Source organism: Macrotis lagotis, chromosome 4, assembly GCF_037893015.1.
Source record: "Macrotis lagotis isolate mMagLag1 chromosome 4, bilby.v1.9.chrom.fasta, whole genome shotgun sequence".
Lineage (NCBI taxonomy): Eukaryota > Metazoa > Chordata > Mammalia > Peramelemorphia > Peramelidae > Macrotis > Macrotis lagotis.
The window spans coordinates 78,681,156-78,704,584 of NC_133661.1; the positions used below are offsets into that span (position 1 = coordinate 78,681,156).

Here is a 23,429-nt window from a genome sequence, read left to right on the forward strand (position 1 = left end):
AAATAGTATTTTCATTAAACTTTACCTGGATTAATTGAAAAGACAATCAGTTTTCATGTTTATAAAAATCTACAAGGTTCAAAGATAAGATACTAAACTACAATTTAACTCTCATTTCCCAACTCTAAAATTTAGCAAGTATTTATTGTTGAGTTCCTACTATGTGGAAGATGCTAATCATGGCTGAGGGGAATGGGAAGATAAATAACAGGGCTCATGTTTTAAAGATCTAAGATTTTTTTTTTACTTGAGTCTTTTAAATCATTTAAAACATCTACAATTTTACTTTCCTCATTAGTTACTTTATGCATTGAGGTTTTGCAGTTTTGACACTTCCCTCTACAGTATAAATGGGATAAAATGTGTACACATCATGTGTGTATGTCTATAATCATTAGAATTGACTTTCTGTTATAATTGGAGAGGATACCATGCTTCCATCTTATACTTTACTAAATTTGGTAGTACTTTTTGTGTAGATCACTCATGAAAAATTTTTCAAAAAAATAAGAAACTGTGATGTGAAGTAGATTTCCAGTTTAGGAAACCTCCACTTTATCAGTGACTAGTTGTATGTCTTTGAGAGTCACTTCACTTGTCTGGGCTTTGGTTTCCTCATCTACAAAATGACTGGTAGTTGAACTGGATAATTTCTAAGACCCTTTCTAGCTCCAAAAGTCCTCTAAATTGTTTACCTAACTGGATTATAAACAGAAGGATTATGTGTAGCATTATCCTAGTGACTTATGTGCTCCATATAACATAGTTTTCCCTAGATATTTGTTGTTTACATACTCCAGTTATTTTAAATATGTAAGTAATAGATTAGAATGGAGGGTGATTACAGCCCTTGGGGAAGTTAGACCTTCTCTGAGCTTCTGTTTTTCATCTCTTAAATGAGGGGAATAGATTTGGTAGTCTCCAAGTTTCCTTGCAGCTTTAAATTTGTGATCTTATTATCATAAGATACAATAAAAAAAATTGGTAGAATTCCCATATTGATTGCAATATAGTGGACAGAGTCCTCTGTTTAGAGTCAGGAAACTTGGGTTCAAATCCTGTTTCTATACTTCAGTGAATTTCTGGTTTTGAGTAAATGCTCTCTGAGAATTAGTTTCCTCATCTGTAATATGATAATGCTTGTACTTATAAAACATTGTTGTGAGGAAGTTACTTTTTTTTTTGGTAAAATGTAAAGGTCTATACAAATGTGAATTATATATAGAATGGAAGAAAGAGGTTAGTTGAAACTGAGTATACAAATGTTAAGCCTGGAGGAACGGAAGAATTGTTGTTATAGAAAAGGATAGGATGATGTTTTTCTTGTGATAGATTGAGAGGGAGTGCCTAGTAAGAAGTTGGACATAAAGACCTGAAAGTTTATATGACATACCAGGATTGGAGATAGAGATTAAGGAGACATTAGCATGGTGGTAATTATGGAATAGCTCTCTGGGACAAGGGAAGTGGAGTTGGGAGCATTTTACCTTATATATTGCTCAAGTGGGAAGAGAGAACAATGTGCTGCTAATAGTTCAGGGTCAATAAGTATTCAAGTTTATGATAACTGAGGTCTAAGGTATTTATGTACAAATGTTACTTTAAATTTGATACTGATATAAAATCAGTTTTCTGTTTAGATGAAAAAAATTGAGGCAATAATTTTAGGGGTGGGAAGGTTTTATGGGGAGGGGTAGTATTTAGATCTTAGAAATTTTCTACTTCATTGATAGGAAAATTGAGGTCCAGAGAGGTGATGGCATTGCTTAAGGTCACAGAATAAGTAGCATACAGTTTGAGTTTGTATCCAGATCCTTTGATTTCACATCTGTTTTCTTGTTGTTGAACTGCATTTTTTTGTTCAGGAATTGTATTCTAAAATTACTCCACTCACAAAATCAGAAAAATATTAGAGTTGAAAAAGACCATTAGAGAACATGAGATCTAAATTAGTTTATACATGGAGATATTGAGACCCCCATAGTCACATAGTCAAATAGTTACATAGCCTAGATTTGGATAGTTTAAAACTCTAGGGCCTGGTGTTCTGATGGAAGTCAGTGTGCTTTGTGAATTGCCTGAATTTAGTGTATTTGCATTCAATCTACTTTATTTTTAAAACTACATTTTATTGTCATCTTTTATTTTTATATAACCTATATTTCCTGCTGTATCCTCACTTATCCCTCCTAGAAAGCCATATCTTCTAATAGGGGTAGAGACTAGATCTGTGATTTCACTGATAGGTAGTTCTTTCAGTATAATTCAGCTCCGTCTCTGTACCTTAGAGTCTTGGTCTGACAGACAAGACATGTCTTGTTCTGGGATGCAAAGTGAGGAGGGAATTAAATACAATCACTTCTTCCTGGCTTTCACTCTCAACTACATGAAGTAGTAAAACTGACCAGTCAGTATATTGAAAAAACATTCCGTTTTCTTTAATAAACATATTTTTGTTTTTTACTGTTGATCATTTTTGTACTTCACAACCTGAGTCTGTAGTCCTGTACTGTTTTTTCTTTTTGTGTTTTTAAGGATTTGATTCTGTAAATTGTCTTTTTTGTTGTTTCTATTAAAGGAACTAATAAGTATAGAAGATGACTTTTTTTTCAGTATGCTGTTATTTGTTTAGGCAGAATGTATTCTACAGGGAATAAAAGTTGATTTGAAAATTGGTAGGAAATTGGTATTAAAGGTACAGTGCTGATAACCATGACTGTAAAGATTCTATGTGATCAGTGAATGTAATAGAGCCAAGTATACATTTCTGGGAAGTATTCAGAGCTAGGGAATAGGTTTGGGATTACCTGGCAAAGTACAAACAAATAATTAAGGAATGCCTGGAAAGTAGAACAACTAAAATAGAAAATAGTTGTATCAGAAATAATGGACAAGTGTACAGAATTAGTAATAGGCACACTTGGAATAAAGTAATTTTGACTTTTATTCCTATGATGCTTGTACCAATATTGAAGTCCACAGATTCCTCAGTAGAGGGGAGAGAGCATGTGTTGTTTTTTTTGACACTGGACTACTTTATTTCTTTTGAATTGTACAGTTTTCCTCCTAATCTTGCTCCCCCCTCCCAGAAGGCAGTCTGTTATTATTTCCATGGTATACATTGATCTAAGTTGAATGTGAAGAGAGAGAAATCATATCCTTAAAGAAGAAAAAAAAGTATAAGAGATAGCAAAATTACATAAGATAATATATTTTTTTTAATTAAAGGTAATAATCTTTGGTCTTTGTTCAAACATCACAATTTTTACTCTGGATACAGATGGTGTTCTCCATTACAGATACCCCAAAATTGTGCCTGATTGTTGCACTGATGGATTGAGCAAGTCCATTAAGGTTGATCATCACCCCCTTGTTGCTGTTAGGGTGTACAGTGTTTTTCTGGTTCTGTTCATCTCGCTCAGCATCAATTCATGCAGATCCCTCCAGGCTTTCCTGAATTCCCATCCCTCCTGTTTTCTAATAGAACATACATATACCACATTTTGTTAAGCCATTCCCCAATTGAAGGACATTCACTTAATTTCCAATTCTTTGCCACCACAAACAGGGCTGCTATGAATATTTTTGTACAAGTGATGTTTTTACCCCTTTTCATAATTTCCTCGGGGTATAGACCCAGTAATAGGTATTGCTGGATCAAAGGGTATGTACATTCTTATTGCCTTTTGGGCATAATTCCAAATTGAGAGCAAGTGGTTTTAATGGCTGCCTCTTTTGGAACTTTTTTGTATTATTTAAGTTGGTTTAATTTTATACAGATCCTTATTTTTATATTCATAATCTATGTTAATTTTTGAATTAACCAAGTAGCTAAACAATCATAAAAATCCAAAACCAGAATCTCAATTGCTTAGTCTAACCTTTTCACTAGAGAGAAACAAAGATTCAGAGGGATTGTTTTTTTCTTCATCAAACTAGTACTAGAAGTAGTGCAAGAATTAGATATATGGATGTTATAATGAGAAGTTGAGGGAAATATATGACTAATAAGTATATTGACTGAATTTATATAAAGAATTGTTTATGAAGTGTTTTCTCCAACAGTCCTGTGAATTAATATTGCAGATACAGTCAGACATTTACCTTTGATTTGTATGATTTACATCATTTGATAGGTGTTGGAGCTGGGGCTAAATCTTTTTTTTCTTTTTGTTTTTTGCAAAGCAATGGAATTAAGTGACTTGCTCAAGGTCACACAGTTAGGTAATGGTTAAGTATCTGAGGCTGGATTTGAACTCGTGTTCCTGGCTTCAGGGCTGGTGCTCTATCCACCTAGCTGCCCTATTGGGGCTAAATCTTTTAAGGCTGATGTCAATGAAAGACAGTGGTACTCTACTAGAAGGAATGTAGAGGACTAAAGGTGAAATTCCATAATTTTTTTTCTTGTCTGTGAATTTTGTTTCTCTTTTCCCTTTTCTTTGTATGGCTCTTGATTTGCTTGTTATAAATACTGTTACTGTAACACTATATAGTCTCTTTACCCCAATTCAGTTTTGATGGCACTTATTAAATGTCTTTTGTGTGTTCTGTACTTGGAATGCTCTGGGGGATACAAAGATGATTAAGATTGTATTATTAAGGTCTGTTCATTTCAGTAAAAGGAAAAGTATACACATAAATACACACAAATATCTGTATTAGACAGAATGTGGAAAGCTTCGTGAAGGTATAACAGCTTTCTATTTGTAACTCTAATGAACAAGTTACTTCTCCCAGGATAATCTAATCACTCCACATCCCCCTGCAGCTAATTTAATTCCTTCTCATCTTCCTCAACCTCCTTTCCCCTCTTATTGGAGGTTGGAACATAAACCTCTCCCAAAGCTTTCCTTTATAGAGGGTAGCTGTGGACTTCCCATCTTCAGCTCTCTTTGCAAAATGATGTAGGCTCCCTCTGTTAGATTATATGGGGCAGTTGGGTGGCTCAGTAGATAGATTAATGGACCTAGAGTCAGGAAGACCTGAGTTCAAATCCAATGTCAGACTCTTAGTAGCTGATGGCCCTGGACACATCACTTAACCTCTGAATCCACTGAAAAAGGCAATGGCACCCACTTCAGTGTCTTTGCCAAGAAAACTCCATGGATAGTATTAACATGATATTGTCTATGGGTTGCAAAGAATTGAACACGAATGAATGAATCATGGCAACATTAGGTTGTAAACTCCCTGAGGGTAGGAACTGTCTTTTTCTTAATTTGTATCCCTAACACCTGACCCATAGTATGTGCTTAATAATAAATCCTTCGGGCTGTTAAACAAATCTTTGAAGGTGGTTTACAGTATGATTGTAGAAGATAGGGATATGGTAAGATTGAAATATATTTGGTTGCTTTAGCCTGAGTGTTTCTGACCAAAAAATACTGTACTTTTAATTCAGGTTCATAATTTTATATTTTAATATGTTTTCTTTTAGTACCAAGATAAAGAAGAAGTTGTTTTATGGATGAATACTGTAGGACCGTACCATAATCGTCAAGAAACATATAAATATTTCTCACTTCCTTTCTGTGTGGGATCGAAAAAAAGCATCAGTCATTACCATGAAACACTGGGAGAAGCACTTCAAGGAGTTGAATTGGAGTTTAGTGGCCTGGATATAAAATTCAAAGGTAAATATTTCAGAATTTGTAAATTATAAATTAGGCACTGAGAAATGCTTTGATATATGTTAAATGTTTATTTAGAAAATGCTAAACATAATTTAATAAAGATATACATTGAAACATTTAGAAAAACTTTGTAGCTAGACTGTAATCTATTTAGAAAAATGAAAAAAAGTCTTTGTTTTCGTAGAGTTTTAAGTGATATTCTTTTTCTAGCAATTTGTAAATTTTTTTTGAGTCAGTAGAGGACTCTATTGAGGGAACTATGTATAAATAGCCTGGAGAAGAAAATACTTAAGTATGATGACTTCAGGTATTTGGCCGACTCTCAGAAGGATTTGACTTGCTTTGTTTGCCCCCACAAGGCAGAACCAGGAGATGTGGGTGGAAAATGTAAAAAGGCCAATTTAGCATTGCTGTCAGGAAGAACTGTTACTAGTTAGAGCTGCCCAGCAGAGGATTGGGTGGCTTTGTGGGGTGATGGAATGGGAGGGGGAGCTTGTGATGAGGACTTGCTCTGTGCTGAACACTGGGTGAAATGCTGAGGATACAAATAGGACAACATGGATGAGCCATTGCTCAAACTGGTCACATTTTCATTGAATGAGACTTTGGGTAAAGAGCATGACTCAGAGACTTTTAAGGTTTAGCAGCAAAGTAGAAGGCAAGAGACCAAGGTCATGAGGGCTGCTCCCAGAGTACCTCTGGTAAAAAATGGGCAATTGGGTAGGCCTAATCCTGGTGGAAGTGTGTAATGGGCATTTTATTGGGGAAAGAGAAAGATTGACTGCTGGTGATGCTCCTCTGTCTTGGTGCCTTTTGTCAGACTAGGGTAGGAGAAAGGAAAGGTCCTTTGTTCTCTGCAGTGGTTGACTATTGCTGGTTCTGGTCCTTTTTGAGATGATATTTAAATATATAGGAACTGATAAGATTATTGATAATGATGATGATGCTAATGCTGTCTGTCCTTCATTCTTAAAGGAAGTACGTGATATGGGGCAGCTAGGTGGTGCAGTGGATAGAGCACTGGCCCTGGAGTCAGGAGTACCTGAATTCAAATCCGGCCTCAGACACTTAATAATTACCCAGTTGTGTGGCCTTGGGCAAGCCACTTAACCCCATCTGCCTTTCAAAAACCTAAAAAAAAAAAAAAGTACATGACATGAAAGAGATGATGCCATGATATGCAGAACCATCTGGGTTCAATGGCCAGTTATAAATCAAGCAGACTGGAAATTACCCTTGATGTGAGGTAATGGGGTTAAAGTGACTAGCCCAAGGCTCTCAACTAGTAAGTATCATGTGGCTGAGGCAGGATTCGAAATCCCATCCTCCTGACTCTAAGGCCAGTGCTTTATCCACTCTGCCACCTAGCTGTCTGCTCTGAGGTTACCAAGAAAGGATCCAGGACAACAAGAGCAATCGGGTCATGCACAGTTTTAAAAGTGGGATGTAGATGATGATTTAATACATGATAATAAGGCATTATCAGACAAGGGGAAGGAGATCTGGAGAAAATAAGGTCAGAAAAACTCAGGAGGGTGAAACAGGGTCAGATGCAGAGAAATCAGTAAAATTGAGGATTTAAAAATTTGAAATTCATTGGTAATGCTGGAGAGAGCTGTTTGAGTTGAGTGAGTGTTTGAGTTAGAAAAGATTGAGAAGTGAACTACAAATAGATTTTGAATGAATGGAATATTTACTTATGAGCCAGAGGAAAGAAAATTTATGACATGATGAAAGTTTTGTCATTTTTAGGTCCTCGTGTCTGTGTTGGATACAGAGTCTGATATTTTAAAAATCTATCTAGCAGCTTAATTGTTTCTGAATTATATTCATGTAGTTGATTGAATTTGATTCTTGGTTTGGTTGGTCTGACAAGACACAGGTGTCCGACACAGTATAACTTGTATTTAATATGGTGATGTCATTTTTACCTTCTTTAATAACAAAGGACAAGAACCAACTAATGTCTTTGTGACATTGGAGAAATTGAAGGGGGTGGGGGAGAGATAGAGAGAGAGAAAATGGGAATGGGAGAGGGAGATGTTCCTAATTTTTTGGTTATTTTTCAACAAATGTTTTAGAATTTTTCTGTTGTTCAAATCACATTAATGTGATAAGGCAGCTAGATGGTGAAGTAGGTAGAGCTTTGGAGGACCTGAGTTCAAACCCAACCTCATACACTTACTAGCTGGACAAGTCACTTAACCCTGATTGCTTCACATTCAGGATTATCTGCAGTTGTCCTGATTCATATCTGGCCACTGGACCCCAAATGACTCTGGAGAAGAATGTGAGGCTGGTGACTTGGCACAGCACAGCCTCTCCTCACTCAAATCCAATTCATTTGCATGTCCATGGTATCACACACCCTTTAAAAATGAAGGATAAATAACATCATCATGACAAGGACCTGTAATTGCATTGTTGTAGCAACTCCTTCCAGTGATGCAGATCTTAAGCTGTCTACAACTTATGATCTTAGCAAGTTTCCTAAAGTCCAGAAAGAGAAATTACTTGCCCCATGGTCACCTATCTGAAACCATATCTTATTGACTTCACATTCTGCCCTCTCTTCTATCCATTATTATCATGCCTTCTTTTTCATATAGTTCAGGAGAAAGAGTATTAGATTTGGAATCTGAGGACTCCCATTGAAATCTCAGTTCTACTACTTTAACTATTCTAGGTTACTATGGTCAAATCATCTTATTTCTGAGGGAGTTGAATTAGATGGACTTTTTTGGGTTGTATTTCCAATTATTTTTTTTTTAGGTTTTTGCAAGGCAAATGGGGTTAAGTGGCTTGCCCAAGGCCACACAGCTAGGTAATTATTAAGTGTCTGAGACCGGATTTGAACCCAGGTACTCCTGACTCCAAGGCCGGTGCTTTATCCACTGCGCCACCTAGCCGCCCTATTTCCAATTTTTTTCCAGAATATTTGGATCAGTTCACAATTTCCTCAGCAATATTGTTAATATGCCTGTCTTTGTAGCTCTTTCAGCATTGACTGATTGACTCATTTATGATTTTATGATATTTTCAATCTGGTGGTTAAAATCTTAGGGATAATTTAGCATTTCTCTTATTAGTGATTTGGACCAATCTTTGATAGGGTTTGAAAATAGTTTATTAACAAATTTTATTTCTTTAAAAATGATTTATTTGGGGCAGCTAGGTGGCGTAGTGGATAAAGCACCGGCCTTGGAGTCAGGAGTACCTGGGTTCAAATCCGGTCTCAGACACTTAATGATTACCTAGCTGTGTGGCCTTGGGCAAGACACTTAACCCCATTTGCCTTGCAAAAACCTAAAAAACAAACAAACAAAAAAAAAAGATTTATTTCATAGGATCAGAATTACACATCTCAAGACATCATTTCTCCTTTAAGAGATTGTTCATGATATTCTGATAGATGTGCTATTAGTTTCATATGGATTGTGAATATTATGTCTTTATCTGATATATATGTATTACAGACATCTTTAATCTGTTCTTTATTTTAGAGAGCCTACTTTTTTTTAAAGCTTCTTTAATCATCTGAATTTCTTTTAAATTTTTTGGTTGCCTAAAAATTTTTTTTCCACATTTCCCTTTTTTTCTTTTAGTTCAAATATTTAATGAATTTAAAAGTTGCTGTAGTATCTATATGGTGTGAGATTAGGCCTTGAATTCATTTTATATCATGTAACTTTACAGGTTTCTTACTGGTTTTTTAAAAATAAGTTTTTATTGGTATTTTTGACTTTTTTTATCATCATAATTTTCCCCATGTCTCTCCTCCCCCTCCCAGAGATCTATCCCATATATAATAAATGATAAAAAGAAGGAAATCAGTATAACTATACCATTTATTTTAAAAAAAAATCTGAATTCATGTCCAATGTACCATGCTCATACATTTTTCATCTCTGCAGAAGAGTAGGAAGGGGCTTTCTCTTCAGATTTCTTTAACCTTTTTTTTGGAGTCATGTAATTTTGCAACATTTATTTTTTTTATTTTATTTATTTGTTTTTCCAACTACATGCAACAGTAATTTTTAACCAACCTTTTTTTTTTTGCAAGGTTTTGAGTTTTACATTTTTCTCTTTTCTCTTCCTTCTCTTCCCCCTGACAGAAAGCTATCTTATAGAGGTTCTACATTTATAACCACACTAAACAATAGATCATACTGATCATGCAACATTTACTTTTGATAGTTTTTTGGGTGGGTGATTTTCATTGTTGCCATTGTGTAAAGGAGCAACTAGGTGGCTCAGTGGATAGAGAATACCAGGCTTGGAATCAGAAAGAGTCATCTTTCTGAGGTCAAATTTGACCTCATATATTTATACTAGCTGTGTGACCCTGGGCAAATTATTAACCTTGTTTGCCTTAGTTTTCTCATCTGTAAAATAAACTGGAGAAGAAAATGACAAGTGATGCTTCAGTAATTTTACCAAGAAAATCTCAAATGGGGTCATGAAGAGTTGAACTCAATTGAAAAACAACTTAACAGCAGTCATTGTGCATGTTGTTTTTCCTTGAGTTACATTTAACTCCTCATCAGTTCATTTAGATCTTTTTATACTTTTCTGTTTTCATCATATTCATCATTTCTTAAAGCACAATGACATATTATGTTCAAGTGCCATATTTTGTTTAGCCATTCTACAATTGATGTGCATCTATTTTGTTTCCAATAGTTTGGTATATGTGAAGAATATGAGGACTTTTTTTCTTAAAGTGGTCTCCTTAGTATGTAAACCCATAAAAATATGGAGTCCATAGTGAAATCTGTGGAACAAAGAGTATGGACATTTATATATGTGATTCTAAATCCTTTTTCACTGATTCATAACTCTGCCAATAGTAGAATTAATGGAATTGACTATTCCTAACTTGTCATTTTTGCCAACTTGCGGTGTGTGAGGTGGAACTTCAGAGAGTTGTTTTATTTGCATTTCTTTTATTAATGATTTGAATCATTTTTTATTTTAGTTTTTAAATAGTATTTTTCTACTTATATGTAAAGACAATTTTTAACATTCATTTTTATTCATTTATTTATTTATTTTGGTTTTTGCAAGGCAATAGGGTTAAGTGACTTGCCAAAGGTTACACAGCTAAGTAAATATTAAATGTCTGAGGTTGGAGTTAGACCGAGATCATCCATCCTCCTGACTTCAAGGCCAGTGCTCTATCCACATCACCACTTCACTGCCCCTTTAACATTCTTTAAATTTTTATTTAATTTTCACATTTTTTTTTTGCAAGGCAATGGGGTTGTCCCCCTAAATATTCATTTTAACAAAATATTGAATTGAAAATTATTTTCCTCCCTCCCATTCCTTTTTCCTTTCCCTTCCCTCTTCCTAAAATGGAAATCAATTTGATATAGGTTATAGTAGATCTGTATTGTCGTTAGTGTGTACAATGTTCTTCTGGTTCTGTTCATTTCTCTTTGCATCAGTTCATGCCAGTCTTTCCAAGGTTTTTCTGAAATCTGCCTGCTCATCATTTCTTATAGCATAATAATAATAATTTTTTTTTGTTCTTCAAAGAAGACCATGACATCAGGGAGGTGATGCCATGACAGGCACATGAATTGGATTTGAATGAGGAGGTGTTGTGCTAAGTCACCAGCCTAACTTTCTCCTCCAGAACTATCTGGGTCCAGGGGCCAGATATGGGTAAAGATGACTGGAGATGGCTTTGTGGGGCAGTCAGTATTAAATGACTTGCCCAAAGTCACACAGCTAAGTGACAAATGTCTGAAGTTTGGATTCAAACTCCCATCCTCCTAAATCCAAGGCCAGTGCTCCGTCCATTGTGCCACCTAGATACCACAACTTGTTCAGCCATTCCCCAATAATGGGCATTCCCTCAATTTCCAATTCTTTGCCATCCCAAAAAGAGTAGCTATAAATATTTTTTGTAAAAACATGTGAATTTTTTCCCCCTTTTTTATGATCTCTTTAGGATATAGACCTAGTAATAGTAGGGATCAAAGAATATATGTAGTTTGATTGTCTTTTAGACATAACTAGCTGTATTCTTTATAGCATTATTTGTGTGGAGAGGGCAACAAGATATAACAATCTTCCCTTTAGACCCTGGATGGCTTTTTTTAAAACAGATTCAATTAATAGAAAATTATTGAATTACTCAAATCCTCAAGGGACTAACAGAACTGGGGGCACTGATTTACTGTCTTGAGACAGTTGAGTTGTTTTTTTTTTTTTAAGAAGCGGTAGATCATAGTTTTGAGAGAGTTTGAATCAGGAAGATTCGAATCCCTTTTTTTTCCTGCAAGGAAATGGGTTTAAGTGACTTGCCCACGGTCAGTTATCAAGCTAGGTAATTATTAAATGTCTGAGGTTGGATTTGAACTCAGGTCCTCTTGATTCCAGGACTGATCCACTGCCCCACCTAGCTGCCCCACAAATCCTATTTCTTTATTAAAAAATTTTTAATTAAAAAATTTGCCTCTCTTCCTCTCTTCTATTCCCCCCAAGACAGCAATCTGGTGTACAGTCATGTTAAATATTTCCATATTAGTCATGTTGTGAACGAAGAATCAGAACAAAAGAGAAAAACCATAAGAAAGAAAAATAAAGCAAATTTTAAAAAGTGAAAATAGTTTACTTTGATCTGCTCCATAATTCTTTCTCTAGATGTGGATGACATTTTTCATCACAAATCTGTTGGAATTGTCTTTGATCATTGCTGAAAAAGAGATAAGGCTATCATAGTTGATCACACAGTGTTGCTGGTTGTTAATAGTTTGCAGCTCTTCTTTTGAAAACTATTTATATCCTTTGATCATTTTATCTGTTGGGTCCAGTAGTTTTTTTTTGTTTTTTTTTTTTTTTTTGGAATGAATCCAGTCTTTAGGGGTATTTAGTCTTGATTTTTATCATTGAATTTTTATGTATAGTAGGTTCTCTATTTTGGGAAAAGCTCTTTGTAAATTATCTGTATAAGAGGGGCATATAAAGTCATGAGAAGTACTGTGTAAGGTTAAAAGTTTATCATTCATAATCAAAGAGAATATTGTAAGGTAGAATAGAAGTTCATCTTGCATAGATTTCTCTGTCTTCTGCACCTTATAAGATGAAAATTGTTATATTAAGGTATTTTTAAGTTGGGAAGAGAATCAGTGGAAGAGAAATACCTAGAAAAATTTGATCATTGTCATATCATTTGGTCCCTAGACTCCATTATTTGAAACAATTTATATTATTGCAGTCTTCCCTTCATATGCACATCTTATTTTCTCATACTTTTCCTACCCTGTTTTTAAAATCTATATTGATGTCTTCTGTTTTTATATAACCTACATTTTCCATTATATTCTTCTCTTATCCCCTTCCAGAAATCTATTCACTGTAAAAATTTAGCAAAGCTAACCAAAATACCAAAAATGTCTGATGTTATATTTGGTCTTCCATCTGTTGGTTCCTCTTTTCTGCAAAGAAATTTGGGGGAAAGTATCTTCTTATATATTATTTGGGACATTGCTTGATTGCAAGTGTTTCACAATATTCAAGTTTGATATTCTGTTTGATATTCTGTTTATATTGTAGTCATATGTATTGTTTCCCAGGTCAGCTAGGTGGTATAGTGGATGTAGTACCAAGCCTGAAGTCAGTGAGATACATCTCCCTTAGTCCAGATCTGGTCTTGAACACTAGCTCTGTGACAAGTCACTTAACCCTCTTTGCCTTAATTTCCTCATTTGTAAAATAAGAGGCAAAGAAAGTATAAACCACTCCAATACCTTTGCCATGTAAACACAAATGGGGTAACAAAGAATTAACACGAGACTGAAACGACTGAACAACAGTAATGTTGTTTACCTGGTTCTGCCTACTTTATTTTGAATGAGATCACATAAATCTTTTCCATGCTTATTTGTATTCATAATATTTATTGAGACATAATGCTTCTTAAGGAACTGTTCTTTAATAAATATCTTATAGTGCATTCATCTTTGTTGATAGCTTGAGTATGAATTTACCAGTTACAATCAAATAATTTTAGTGAGTGAGAGAAAAATTACTTTAAATTTTTAAATGTATTCTCTGAGAATTATTAAATAACTGAAGATTGGTAAGTTATTCAGACTGATGACTTCTTAAGGAATCTTTTTAGGAATAAATTAATGATCTATTCATTCTTAGAGTTAGTAGGCAGTGTGTTCATCATTTTAGTATCATCTCATTGTTATTTCTCCTCTTTTACAGAAGAGAAAACTTGAGAAAAGTTTTTAAATCAGAAAATAATAAGCTTTAGGGAAAGTGAGTTTTTAATGTATGTTTTTCATTGTTTATTTCACAAATAAGTTTGTGGTCTAATTAGACTATTTTAACTTAAGCAGATGATGTGCAGACCAACTACTGTGAAATTGACTTGGACAAAGCAAAGAGAGATGCTTTTGTATATGCTATCAAGAATCACTACTGGTATCAGATGTACATTGATGATTTACCAATATGGGGTAAGTAATTTATAATTTAAAGTGCATTTTGACTCTTCGTGATCAGCATTATTTATTTAATCACTTTGCACTGACTTGGTTTCTGCCTTTATAATGATTAAGGCAATTCTCTACTTTTTTTTTTAATTGTCAATCTTTTTTAATTTTTAACAAAAATTGTTTCACATTCTTCAACAGACTTACCATAAAACAAACTATCTGAATACTTTTCTTGGCCTGTGCCAAATTCAGACAAAATTAACAATAAATTTTATATCAAAACACAAATGACAAATCTCAAAATGCAATAAAATTATATATAAAGTACTTGTTTCCTGATAAAATCCTTTATAACTTCTGTACTTATGAAAAAATAATAACCATAGTAGTAATATTATAATATTACTATTATTTTTAGTACAAACCTCGAAACATGGCATCACTAATGATTGCTATTTCATAATAATTCTATTTCAGCAATTAATAATGGATTCTTTAGGGGCAGCTAGGTGGCGCAGTGGATAAAGCACTGGTTCTGGAGTCAGGAGTACCTGGATTCAAATCCAGTCTCAGACACTTAATAATTACCTAGCTGTGTGGCCTTGGGCAAGCCACTTAACCCTATTTGCCTTGCAAAAACCTAAAAAAAAAAATTGATATTTTGTCATAACATCAATAACAAAAAATGTGATTTAATAAGATGTTAAATTTATAGTTTTCCATAAACCAAAGAATTCTTAATTTACTTGTGATCTTGCAGATTTTCTTTTTTGTTGTTGTTTTTTATTTTTATTATTACAATAATCTTGTTGTGAGAGTAATCACAAACTCACCCCCCCCCCAAAAATGAGAAACTTCCAGAATAGTGAGAGAGAAAAAAAACTGCACTTCAGTCTGAGTTAATTCCAGTGGCTCTGTCTCTGGGATGAGTTGCCTACCCCATCATAGCCACCAGAGTAGTTGATATCACTAGCTGTATTTCCCTCCACTCTATTCCTCCCCACTCTTATCTATTCCATTCTCTCTCTCCTTTCATCCTGTCCTTGTTCAGAAGTGTATTGTATCTGAGTACCCTCTCCTGCAATCTTCCCTCTCTTCTGTCACCCACTCCCCTTTCCCTCTTATCCCATCCCTTTCCTCTCATTTTTCTCTAGGGTAAGATAGATTTCTATACCCTATTAATTGTGTATGTTATTTCCACTCTGAGCCATTTCTAATGAGAATGAAGGCTCACTCATTTCCCCCCTTGCCTTCCTCCATTCCATTGTAAAAACTTTTTCTTGATTCTTATGTGAAATATCTTAGCCCCTTCTTCTCCTTTTCCTTCCTCCCAGTACTTTCCTTTATCATCCATTGACTCCATCTTTTTACTATATTATACCATTATATTCAGCTCCTTCCTGTGCCTTGTCTATATATGCTCCTTCTAACTGCTCTTATAAATGAGAAAGTTCATGTGAGTTATAAGTATATTCTTCCCATACTAGGAATTCAAGCAGTTCAACATCATTAAGTTCCTCATTAGTCTTTCTTGTTCATCCCCTCGGTGGTTTGCCTGAGTCCTGTACTTGGAGATCAAACTTTCACCTCTCATTGTTTCAATAGGAAAGTTTGAAAGTCCCTAGTTTCATTGAAAATCCATCTTTTTCCCTTGAAAGAGGATGATTTTGCTGGGTAGTTGATTCTCGGTTGTAAGCCAAGAACTTTTGCCTTCCCGAATATCATATTCTAAGCTCTATGGAGCCTTTAATGTAGATGCTGCAAGATCCTGTGTAATCCTGACTATAGAGCCACAGTAGTTGAATTGTTTGCTTCTGGCAGCTTTTAGTATTTTTCTATTTGACTTGGGAGTTTTGGAGTTTGGCTATAGTATTCCTGGAAGTTTTTCTTTTGGGGTCTCTTTCAGGAGGTGATCGGTAGATTCCCTCAATTTCTATTTTACCCTCTGCTTCTAGGATCTCAGGGCAGTTTTGCTGTATTATTTCTTTAAAAAAATGAAGTCTAGGTTCTTTTCCTGGTCATGACTTTCAGGTATTCCAATAATTTTTAAATTATCTCTCCTGGATCTGTTTTCAAGGTCAGTTTTTTTCCCAATGAGATATTTCACATATTTTTCTAATTTTTAGTTTTTTGGTGTATTTTTATTTCTTCCTGAGTTCCTACAGGAACTTCCTCAGCTTCCTTTAGTTCCATTCTGCATTTGAAGGAGTAATTTTCTTCAGAGAGCTTTTTTCTTTTCTTTTCCGGCTGGCCAATTCTACTTTTTAAGGTGTTCTTGTCCTCATTTGCCTTTTGTTTTGCTTTTTTCCATTTGGCTTAAATTTTAAATATGTTTGGCTTAGTTTTAAATGTTATTTTCTTCAGTATTTTTGTTTTTCTTTCACCAAGTTGCTCCCTTGACTTTCATGATTTATCTGCATTGCTCTTATTTATCCTCCCAATTTTTCCTCTTCTCTCTCTTTTTTTGAGCTCATCTATAGCCTGAGCCCATTTTCTATTTCTCTTGGAAGTTTTGGATACAGAAGCTTCGATTTTGTCATCTTCTGAATCTTCCTTGGGACCAAAGAAATTTTCTTTTTCTGTTGTTTGCTGATTTCCTCAGCCTATGACTGATTTAGTGCACTTTCAAGGCTTTGGTTTTTTTTTTGGAAAACCCACAGGGACCTTAATTCTTCCAAGGACTTAGGAGAGCCTCTGACTGCTCTCTCCCTTGTGTTCTGCCTTCGGACTATGAGGATGTCCCTGCTCTGCTATGGTGGTGTTGTGGGGGCCCAAACTGCAACCTGGATCTGAGTGTGGGCAAACAGCTGAATCCTGCCCCAGGGAGAGCAGAGAGACCTCTGCAGTCACCCCCAACCCCCTTACCATCTATGGGCTGAGGGCCCTGGACGTGCTGGGTGGCTCTGCTGACTCCTGCTGCAGGTTCTCACTGCAGAGCTACTGTGCACTCACTGGTGCGGCAGGGTTCTCTCACCACCCCTTGCAGCTATCCGTGATGATTCCTGGGCCAAGCAATCTGGAAACCACCCCCTCTGCCATAGATCCAGGCACCTGGCCTAGTTGCAGCTGTGCTGTGGCTTTTTCCAACCCTTGGTCCTGGTGGAACAGACCTTTCCTGTGGAACTTCTAAGTTGTCTTGGATTGGGAAATTGTATCACTCAGTTTTTGTATGGATTCTGCCCCTCTAAATTTTGGCTAGGAGTTTTTTTGGGGAACAAGTTTCTGGGAATTGCTGCCTTCACACTGCCATCTTGGCTCTGCCCCAGTTCTTTACTTTCTACATATTTTCATTATGTATAAAAGTAATTTATTTTACTGTGTTACCATAGTTCCCATTACTAATTATGAATAAGTATCATTCTTACTAAAACCAAAATTAATGAGAAGAGCTAAATTCAACATAGGTCTTCCAAGGGGAACAACCCATTTTACTGAATAAAACATAGTTAATTTGAAATTCAAATTGGAAATTTTAGGACTTTGGAAGGTGTTGCTAGTTGTAGACTTTAAGCAGTGTCACTACTGGAAGCATGATGGAGTGACATTTGAAGAACAGCAGAACTTGTAAGAGTGCCAGAAATGGAGTCATGTATGATAAAGTTGGAAAGACTGTTAGAACCAGGTTATGAAGTGTTTTAAAAGCTAAACAAAGGAACTTAATACTGATTCTTGAAGCAAGGAGTCTCTTGATTTGGGCAGGGACACGATCAGACTCTTATACTTTGGGAAAATCTCTTATACAGGTATGTAGATGATGGATTGAAGAAGAGAAAGGTTTGAGGCATGGCAAGTCCAATTAGGAAACTATTCCAATAGTCCAAGTAAGGTGCAGAGGATGTTTACTGGAGATATTATGGAGGTAGATCTGATAAATTTTATTAGATGTGTGGAATGAGAGAGTATGAGGAATCATGGACAATTACCAGCATTGTGTAACTGAGAAACTGGAAGAGTTTAGTACCCCAGACAGAAATAGGAACGTTTAGAAGGGATTTTGAGAAAAAGTTAATGAGTTTAGCTTGGACTTAATAAGTTTGATATACTTCCAAAGACATTCATTTTGATTAAGAGATACTATAGTTAAATATATGTAAATTAAGCTCATGGGTACTAAGGAAATTGCTCCGAGAATGGAGAGGAGCAATAGAAGAGAGCCCAGGACAGACTCACAAAATAATGTGATCAACAAAGTAATGTTATTTTATTGACATCACTGTGGTAAAGTTCTACAAACTGGATTGTAGAGTGTATAAGACTTATAGAAGAATATTGCAGTTGTCACCACCTGAGATTTTTAAAGACCTAAACTTTGATCTTGGCAGTAAGCAGTAAAAGAAAGAAGGGATATGAGAAATCTTAATTTCATAAGACCTGTGAACAAAAACCAGTGTTTAGATTGAGTGAATGTTGGTAGGGATACGGGATCACCTTGATTGCTGGGAAAACTTTTTTGAATGTTTCTTTTTGTAAAATGGGGATAATAATAAACTGGATCTGGTACACTGTAGTACAGTTTTGGACATGGAGTCTGGAGAGACTTGAGCTTCAACCAGGCATCTCACACTCAGCTGTCTGTTTGAATGAGCCAGTCCTTTAATCTTTCTGTGTCTCAGGCTTGAATGAGGTATTGGGAGGAAGGGAAGAGAGCTTTACTAGCTGTATGACTCTGAGCAAGTCACTTCACCTCTGTTTGCCTCAGATTCCTTATTTGTAAACTGGGGATAACTGCTTTGTACAGTTGTGAGGATCAAATGATTAATAATTGTAAAGCACTTAGTGCAAGTCACTGTAACTCTTATTTGCCTCGATTGTAACATGTTTTGGCTTTGTTGAGAGAATCAAATGAGATTTCTTATATGTGTGTGTGTGTGCACACACACACACACACACATATATATATATATATATATATATATATATATAAAGCTACTTAATTCTTAGCTATTTGTTGCTGTTGGATAAGGTTCTTAACCTTTTTGAACCTCAGTTTCTTTATCTGTAAATTGATATCTCTAATAATTGTACTACCTCTTTCATAGGGATGCCCTTGGCCAATGAAATCACTTGGCATATAAAATAGCTCTTTAGCTGTTTGCTATTTTTTCAAGTGGCAAAGATTAGTTGAGCTATAGGCTATTGAAGTAGTGAAGAATGACCTCATTTGCAAGAGAGTGTAAGATCATACAAGCTAGAGACAAAATATATGCTATTCATTGTAGAACCAAGTTTTCAAGAAATCAGAAGAGGGGTACAGGTCTTCAAGAATGTCTTTATGGAGGAAATGGTATGTGAAGGCTTTGTAAGATGAATGGCTTTTGTATTTGGGAAAGAAAAAAAGCTGAATTTAGACAGATCTTTGCACCAAGGAAAACTAGCCTATTTGTACAATGTTGTATAGTTGTGCTTTGAGTTGTGAATGTAAGACATTATATTAAAGCCATCCACTTTTAGGATGTCTGAACCTTCACAATTGACAGTTGATCTGGGACATATACTTCCTGGTATATTTTTCAAGGACTATACATTTTTTAACTGGGGAACAAAATGCCCAGAAGGAGATTGATTAGAACCTCTAGGATTTCTCTTTTGACTCCTTAAGAGGTGTTATAATCCCTTAATCAAGTTAGTTCTTTTTTGTTTTTCTTTTTTTGGCTTTTGAGGTAATGGGAGTAAATGACTTGTCCAATGTCACACAGCTAGTATGTATCATGTGTGCAAGACTGAATTTGAACTCAGATCCTCCAGACTCCAGGACCGGTGCTCTAACTGTGCCACCTAACTGCCTCCTTTCCTAGACAAATTTCTTCTCTCTCTCTCTCTCTCTCTCTTTTGTGAGGTAACTTGCCCAGGGGCACATGGTAAGTGTTAAGTGTCTGGGACCATATATGAACTCAAGTCCTTCTGACTTCAGGATTTGTGCTCTATCTAGTTCATCACCTAACTGGTGATGTTCTTTTATAAAGTATGAACTCAGTCTGGTCTGGTTACTCTCTTTGCTTTTAACATTGTCTAAGGATGATTTGGAACTTTCAGACTTGATATTTGAAGTTAGAAAAGCCTGAGTTGGGGCAGCTAGGTGACTCAGTGGATAGAGCACTGGCCCTGGAGTCAGGAGGACCTGAGTTCAAATGTGACCTTAGACACTTAATGATTGCCTAACTGTGTGATCTTGGGCAAGTCACTTAATCCCACTGCTTTCCAACCCTCCCCCCTACCAAAAAAAAAAAAGAAGAAAAACCTGAGTTTTCTTTCACCTCTGCTACTTAATATTTTGGGTTTCGGTCAGTACTTTTAGCTCAGTGGGACCCAGTTTTCTTCATCTCAGTGGACTTATCTGTAAAAATAATGGAGTTTCTGGTGATGCTCTCTGAGTTCCCTTCCTTTCTGTGAAGATATTTCAAGGAAAAGGAAAGGAATGATTGAGGTAGAGTATGCAAAAGTTTATAGAGATGACAGTGAGAAGACCAACTTGATTAATGGAAGGTAATTTTGTGTCTCTTGCCACCTGTAGTATTGGGTACATAGTTAATACTCAGTGAAAATTTTTGAATGAGTTAATTCAGTTAAAAATTCAGTTAAATTTGGGGCAGCTAGGTGGTGCAGTGATTTAGAGCACTGGCCCTGGAGTCAGGAGTACCTGAGTTCAAATCCGGCCTCAGACACTTAATGATTGCCTAGCTGTATGACCTTAGGCAAGACACTTAATTCCATTGCCTTGCAAAAATAAATAAACAAATAAACAAACAAATAAAATTCAGTTAAATTCCTTTCATGTGTAGTGAATGGAAGTCAGACACAGTTCACATTCTCTAGGAACTTTAAATCTATCAAGGAGTATATAACATGTCACTAACTCAGTTTAGAGGAGAAATTTGAGGTGGGAGATATCTTTTATATCAAGGGTCTTCAAGAATTGACTGATTTCCTGTGTCCTTTATATTTACATTGTTTCAAAGTTATCTGGTGGTGAATTCAAGATACTTGAATTTTTATTTCAAGTTAACAAATGACTTTTTTATCTAAAAAAAATCACCTCTTTCAGTGTCTGTTTCATATTTTGTCAGTCTTTATATCACAAGATTGTTATGTAGTTTGAGATACTACATATGAAAATATTGTAAAAAGTAAAGATCTATAAAACCATTAGTTAATAGGGAGAATAGACCTTGCAATCAGGGTTTAAGATTTACCTCATGGGTAAGTCCTTAATACCTCTGCCAGCTCTTTTAAGGTTCCAGCTTATAAACAGATGGCCGTTCTGCATGATAAAAAGAAATTCCATACTGTGAATTACCCACACTGATGAAATCACAGGACTGGATAAGAAAAATTTACATTAGATTTGAGGACTTCTCTTTTCCCTTCTAACAGTAGTAATGGATTACACTGAAGTATATACCCAAGTCTACTTTATGACCTCTTGTTTGGAGCTGTGGAATGGACAATTTTTTTCTTCAATAATCTTCTTAGCTTCTCTGGGAATCAACTTAAACAATTGCTTCGTTAGCATTATATTCTAAACAACTGGACTTAATTTGTAACTTAGCTTCCTTCAAATGAATATTGTGGAAATTAAAAAATTGTAACATACTCTCAGCTTTTAGGAAAATTCATTTTTGGTGAATAGTGGTACTGCATTGCATAATGTTAGTATTTTGTCTTTTATAGGTATTGTTGGTGAAGCAGATGAAGATGCTGAAGATTACTATCTTTGGACCTACAAACGACTGGAAATAGGTTTCAATGGAAATCGAATTGTGGATGTTAATTTAACTAGTGAAGGAAAGGTGAAACTGATAGCAAATACCAAAATCTCAATGTCATATTCAGTAAGTATTGAAATAATATGCCATTCAGGGAATAATATTTAGGTCATATCCTTTAATGAAGTCTGTTCTAGAATTGAAGTATATAAGCAAGAAATTTGTTGTAATATCTATTTGATCTACCTGTTCATCATCTTGAAATCAGTCTAATTAAGAAAAGGACATCTGGAGAATAGCTTTCTGTAGTGGACATTAAATTAGAGTTTTTTCCCGGAAGTTTTACTTCCAAATATAATAAGGCTTGTCCTTAGAACTACTTTTTTTAGACTAGAAAAACTAGTTATGTATTCATAATTTATAATGCTTTATGCTGTCTTTTCTAACATTGAATGCTCCTTAAAGTTGAAGCCTACTGTTGTTTGGCAGGGCATATACAAACCAGGTTGCAATTTCATGCTCCACTAAGTGGGATAGGATGTGTCATTGAAATGTTCATCAGAGAGGGGATTTTAACAGCCCTGATGACAAAATCTACTCATTACTTTCTGGCATTGGTAATGGTAGAATATAGAAAGTAAATTGTATAGGAAGATCCCTCTCTTTTTCCTATTCTTATCTCATGACTCAGGTAACTGGTAAGATGAACTTAGCCATAGCCAATTTTTAGTCTTTTAAATATTGTATATATGTACTAATGCAACTAATTTAGTAGAAATAGCAAAATCAAGTCTTTGTTCTTATTTTGGTTGAACAACAATAAATAAAATCTTGAAAACTGAACAGTTCTGTCATTCTTAGAAGATCCTTACAAGACAAAGTTAAGAGATGATGATGTGTATAGAGAGGCATTTACATTGATTTGTCTTACCTCTTTTGAAGTGTCAATAATGATAACTGTTTTCCATCCTTTCTCTATTTTCTTAATACTTATGAATTTCTCTAAATTTTTCTTTGAAAGTTTTGTCATTTATTTCTTTGATTTGTATAAATTTTTCAAATTAAAATTTATTTCAGGTGAAATGGAAAAAATCAGATATAAAATTTGAAGATCGATTTGACAAATATCTTGATCCATCTTTTTTTCAACACAGGGTATGTAAATACTTTGTGAATTTAAGACATTTTAATTCATATTAATTTCTTTCACTTTTTCCCTATAGAACTGACTTTCAAGGAAGTATAATGAACTTTGGAAATGAAACACATTAAATGTCACTGATAGATTAATGATCTTCCCTTTGAAATAAAACATAGTTCTTTGAGATTTTCAGTTTCTGTACTAAAACATTGGACTATGCTGTGTGGGTAGATAGAATTTTTATTAAGTGCTTACTCTGGCTGGTCCTCTGTACTAAGAATGTCCTGCCAGCAAGATCATCCCTTCTTCTAAGGAGAAATTGAGAACAAAGAGGAAGTGCTGTTCTTGGAAGAAAGGGGGGATGAAGGAAGATGGAGGAAGATGATTCAGGGAGGGAAAAGGAAAAGGAGAGAAAGGGAAGACTTCTTGCCTCTGACCTGGAGGGCTCAGGCAGGAGATCTGAATGAGTACATATTGGGTGTAAAGCTGTTCT

The 23,429-nt window shown here is 35.2% G+C and overlaps 1 protein-coding gene across 2 annotated transcripts in view; it reads left to right on the forward strand.

Annotated features, from left to right (window-relative positions):
- TM9SF3 (transmembrane 9 superfamily member 3) overlaps positions 1-23,429 on the forward strand; it is a 72,240-nt gene that overhangs the window by 11,068 nt on the left and 37,743 nt on the right. The window contains exons 2-5 of one of the 2 annotated variants that reach the window (XM_074233246.1): positions 5,438-5,633; positions 13,991-14,113; positions 21,761-21,921; positions 22,873-22,950. In XM_074233246.1, coding sequence (XP_074089347.1) covers positions 5,438-5,633; positions 13,991-14,113; positions 21,761-21,921; positions 22,873-22,950 — 558 coding nt within the window. The remainder of the gene's footprint in view (positions 1-5,437; positions 5,634-13,990; positions 14,114-21,760; positions 21,922-22,872; positions 22,951-23,429) is intronic. The other variant, XM_074233247.1, reaches the window with a different exon arrangement.